Genomic DNA, 4,953 nt, shown 5'->3' with positions numbered 1-4,953 from the left:
GAGAAGAATTTTTGCAATATCAAAGTTACAATTTCTAACTACAATAAGTTACAAAGTCCATTTTTAGATGAAGTAAGCATGATAAAATCTCCTCTGCCTGTCTGCCCCTCCCCTTCCCCCCGTTTACTTTTTATTCACTTCATGTTAATGTTCTTTTTTAAAAAACAAAATCATATATTTATATTATTTCCAGTTTAACGGCTCTGCTGCATTGGCCCCCGTTTTCTTACCACAAATCAATATAGAACAAAAAGAAAGAAAGAAAAGGGAAAATGAATTCACATTATACAGATGCACATGTTGCACATCTTTTACAGAGAAACATTCTGAGGCATTGTAATCAGTGTTTTTCATCAAATGGTGCATCCACAAAGTTTCTCCCAACACATAGCAATAACTAGACATAGCCAAGATCCAACCGGAAATGTTTATACAAAATAGGCTTTTTTTTCTCTTTTTTTCCCTCTTTGACACTCAGAAATGTGAAAATATGACAAGAAATTCAGTCAACAAAATTAAACTGTTCATGACAAAAGTTGTTTTGCATGTCAATTTTGTACTTGGTTGAATAAAATCTTTGAAACAAAGTCTCTTTTCCCCTCTGAATAACAGAATTAGTTGTAGATTTTATTCACGATGATTGATGACACAGATTCGACCAGAATCTTCTTTAATGTACTAAACATGTCCCCTGCAGCCCGTCGGTGGAGACTGGAGACTGGAGGAGGAGATGGAGTGGAAGTGCAATTTACATGGGGGGGACGACCAGGCCTGACATCGCTGTTGAGAGAGACAGAGACAGAAGGAAGAGACAGAAAGAGGAGAGAAGAAAAACGGGCATTTTAGTCAAATGTTTCTTAAGGCAAAAAAAAAACAACAGGAGAAGGAAACTGTGCCACTTGCATTTTTACTAAACTCACTGATGGATATTGCATGGAGTTGTCAAGAAGGTCTTGGGTACATTTGAAACATTGCTGCTGTTAAAAGGTAGGCTCGGGGAGGTTGCATGGATTGGAGGAAAATGTGTTTGTGTGTGTGTGAGTGTGTTTGTGTGTGTGTGTGTGTGTGTGTGTGTGTGTGGTGTGTGTGTGTGCGTGTGTGTGTGGGGGGTGTTAGGTGTAGCGCTTTTCCAACAAGACATGGTGGAAAGAGCTCACTTTTAAAACGAGTGGAGAGGAGAGGAGAGGAGAGGAGCTTTCTGACATTTTCAGGAGAAAGCGTCCTGCCTGCCTCTGCCTCTGCCTCTGCCTCTGCACATGTGTGATATTTCTCTTAGCGTTTTGTTAATGGCAAGCAGGGGCCCAGACTCCCCGGGGGCCGGCCGTGCTGACAGCTGAGAAACAACACGCTCACTTCTGCTAACGTCAGATGCCCACTCTCTGCTCGCCAGTCAAGGACCAGACACTTCTCAGGTTCCCTCAAATTGAAATCCTTGGCTTGTTTTTTACCTCCCTCCCCGGCCCCCTCTTCCCTTTCCCAGCGTGTGCTAGAGGCTACGCTAAATCAAATCTGAAATATTTGCATTCTCTCTGTTTGCCTTTGTTTTAGGCCATGGGCATAGATTCACACCTTCATGTATGAGGTTTAGGCTACGACCACATTAGTCCGTTTCTACAAAGAAACCTGCGAAAGTTGTCACGTTTTTTGCCTGTCATTCTCCACTCACTATAACACTACTTTGACGTTTTCTGTCTCTGCAACCATGACAGCTAAGGAATGGAGGCTTTTTAAAATGGCAGCAATCAAGAGCAGAAAAAAAGACTGTGAATATGGGCGTAAACAGAGTTTGTTTTTGGTTCAAAAACAGTAGAAACTTGATTTGAGACTAATAAGGACATACGCTTTGGTTTTGACATACGACCAGAGCTACTATTTGGTGTCCACTGGCTGGAAGATTATTAAGGACGACGGCGTGGCCACAAGATGGATGCACTTGCCTACTCCACTCATTTTGACAATTAGGTATCTAGTGAAGTGCTCTGATTAAAAAATAATAATTTCATTGCTTTCAACTTATTTGTGGTGTCATGGTTCGAGTACTTTTAAGTTTGCATAAGCACTTGATGACATGGCATTCCTCATTAATTTCTGGAAACCACATATTAATAAGTGTATGCATGTAGCAGCATGAACTTTAATTTCCCACTTCATTAGCTCCAACATTATTAATCTTGGATGCACACACTATGGCTAAAACATGTTTTCAAAGCAAACAAGTCGGCCTTGACACAGAGAGAAAATACGAGTGCTCTTACTGGCCTAAATAAGTCTTTAATTTGTCGAGCTATGCCGGCCTGCTGAGCGCACAATTTCCTTCTCCCCTCTCTCTCTCCACTGGTGTCTCAACAGCCCAGTGCCTTCAAATACACTGGCACAGACTAATTCTCTCACATGTCTTTCTTCGCGCATGCTGCTGATTTTGAAATGGCCAGGTGATGTACTACGATAAAGCACATGAAATCTACAATATAGTACTACAATATATCACATGAAATCTTTATGTTCTTGCCCTTTTAATGGCACCATTTTAGTAGCTACAGTGAAGAAACATGAATTTTTAATTGACTACAACAGCCAGTCATTCAAAATCAGAAAAACTTGAACAGGGCTAGACAGAGAGAGAGAGAGAGAGAGAGAGAGAGAGAGAGAGAGAGAGAGAGAGAGAGAGAGAGAGAGAGAGAGAGAGAGGGAGAGAGGGAGGGAGAGAGCGAGAGAGCGAGAGAGTGGCTGCTGCAGCTTTCTAAGACCGGTGAGTGAGTAGTGTGATCTTTAGTCCCAGGGACATTAAAATATCATCCTGGAGAGAGTAGAGTGTCTGAGTTACACGCAAGTCTATTCACCAAGGACCTAGACTAGGCACACTGGGGTCAACCCTCAGCCCAGCCCAGCGAGGAGGAGTGGGAGTGGGAGTGTGATGGAGAGAGAGAGGGGTGCTGTGAATATTAATGTGGACCATGTTCCCGTTAGATTAGTCGTGGGAGAGGGACCCCGGCGCAACCCAGCCATGTGTTATTATGTTACCAGCTGATACAACAGAATAGGCTAGACCACCTTGTGTTGGGCGGAAGATTAGTGCATCCATGTTAGTGGCTTCACTCTGGCCTTAATGCAAGATGCTGTTACTGCAGCGTGGCGTACCAAGGAGGGTCAGGAAAAAAAAGGTGTGGGGGGCGGGGGGGGGTGTAAACCTCTAGAGGCTCTTAACTTGCCTTAATCATTAATGTAAGATAAATAAATCAATAAATAAACTCATACATGCACATGCACACATGCATACATGCATACTCCTGTCCTTCCATCCATCCAAACAGGCATCCATCTCCTTGGCAAGTCACCCATCCACAAATACATAATTGATGGGGCCAGCGCCAGCCATACAAGTGTAAAAAAAACACACACCGGAAATGTTGCAAAGTGTATGGGCTGCTGTATTTGGGTGGTTGGATGGTTGGAGGAGAGGGCTGCATGGTTGTCAGAAATGATTTTTAGATTATTATTTTTTTTGCGTTCTTTTTCTTTTTCGTTTTTTTGTCCAGTGACCCAACTGGTGAGTGCTATAAAAGGAGGGAGGTGCGCTCACCTTGAAGTCCATTGGCATTTGCACTGGTGCAAGAAGGAGGTGGAGAGGCTTGGGGTCTGACAACGGGGGCAAAGGCGCTCTTTTGTTTCACTGCAGAGATGACATTGGCAGGTGAGAATGAGAAAATGCCGTGTGTACTGCTACAGTTTGAAGAGAGGCTGACCGAAGAGGCTGCCATTGTGGGGCTCGACGGCACTACTGGAATGGATAAAGCAAAAAAATATATAGTCACCACTCAGAGAGGAGTTCACGTCACTCACGGCATTAGACGATGTATGTATGTATGTCAAAAAAGACTTGGATTTGTTTATTATTGTTATTGTTGTTTTTTTTTAAGAGTAGTATAGTCGTTTCGGGCCTTGCCTCTTTTTCAAATCAAAATATGGTGTGGGAATGAGGAAGGAGTTAGGCAAAATGAGCATGAATGCGCGGTTTGTGGGGGTGGGTGGTGGGGGAAACATAATTGAATGGTATGGGTTTTTTTGAGGAGATAAAAAAAATGATAATAAAAAAACTTTGCTCAGAATATGATATAGATACAAAAAGCGAAGGTGTTGTGAGGGCGAGAGTGCAGATGGGCATGGGGTGAGATGTGGTGTTGTGTCCTGCCTTGGCCATTGGCTGGATAATAGGGTTTCACATAGACTCATGACTATGGAAATTTGGGGGGATTTCTCATTAGGGGGGTTCTGCTTTTTCCACAGATTTGCCTAGTGGGCCTACTCCATTGTTGCTTGAGTACATTTCGTATTTTCGTATTTGAAATGTTTCTCTTTTTTGTTTTTTTGGATCATTTGCCATTTGTCTGGCATTGTCTTGATTTGCTTGTTGGTTCGTTTTTTTTTTTATGGTTTAGAGGTGTGTATTTTTTGTTTGTTTGTTTTTAGGTCAAATTGTAAAATGGTGTTGTCTTGTCTTTGGGTGTTCAGCCTCTGGAGTCACCCCTCCTTTTATCCAGTAGCACACATTCACAACAGAAATAAAATAACAAAACAAAGAAAATAAATAAAACCAAACAATAAAAAAACACAAAAAAAACAGAGGAGTGTCAAAACAAAAGAAAACAAAACAACAAAGGCACCAGAGGGTTTTCTTTCTTTCTTTCTTTTTTTTTTCTAAAGAGAAGCGTAAAAGTCGAGGGCATTACCTTGATACTTACTGCCGTAGGGCGAGTTGGCAGAGGAACCGTTCAGGAAGCCGGGTGAGGTGGGTACGCCCAGGTTTGGCATGCCCGTGTTGCCGTAGCCGTTCATGCTGTTGCTGACGGTGTTGTAGTTGGACTGCTGCGGGGTGCTGCTGGGGACGTAGCCGCGGGGGGACACGCTGCTCGTGTTGCGGCTGTAACCCACTGTTGGAGAGGCGAGGGTTAACGT

At 43.0% G+C, this 4,953-nt stretch overlaps 1 protein-coding gene across 21 annotated transcripts in view; it reads right to left on the bottom strand.

Moving 5' to 3' along the window:
- Positions 1 to 588: 588 nt before the first annotated feature.
- The window catches only part of ebf3a (EBF transcription factor 3a), a 136,295-nt gene continuing 131,930 nt past the window's right edge, over positions 589 to 4,953 (bottom strand). For 7 of the 21 annotated variants that reach the window (XM_063220834.1, XM_063220832.1, XM_063220841.1 and 4 more), the window contains exons 14-16: positions 4,740 to 4,928; positions 3,581 to 3,778; positions 589 to 780 (exon numbers count right to left, since the gene is read on the bottom strand). In XM_063220834.1, the coding sequence (XP_063076904.1) occupies positions 749 to 780; positions 3,581 to 3,778; positions 4,740 to 4,928 (419 nt within the window). In that variant the 3' untranslated portion in view covers positions 589 to 748. Of the gene's footprint in view, positions 781 to 3,580; positions 3,779 to 4,727; positions 4,929 to 4,953 lie in introns of all 21 variants that reach the window. The other 14 variants (XM_063220831.1, XM_063220830.1, XM_063220838.1 and 11 more) reach the window with 5 other exon arrangements.

This window comes from Engraulis encrasicolus, chromosome 17 (genome assembly GCF_034702125.1).
Source record: "Engraulis encrasicolus isolate BLACKSEA-1 chromosome 17, IST_EnEncr_1.0, whole genome shotgun sequence".
NCBI classification, from domain to species: domain Eukaryota; kingdom Metazoa; phylum Chordata; class Actinopteri; order Clupeiformes; family Engraulidae; genus Engraulis; species Engraulis encrasicolus.
The sequence above is the reverse complement of the archived record's forward strand: the minus strand, read 5'-3'. Positions and strand labels throughout refer to the sequence as shown.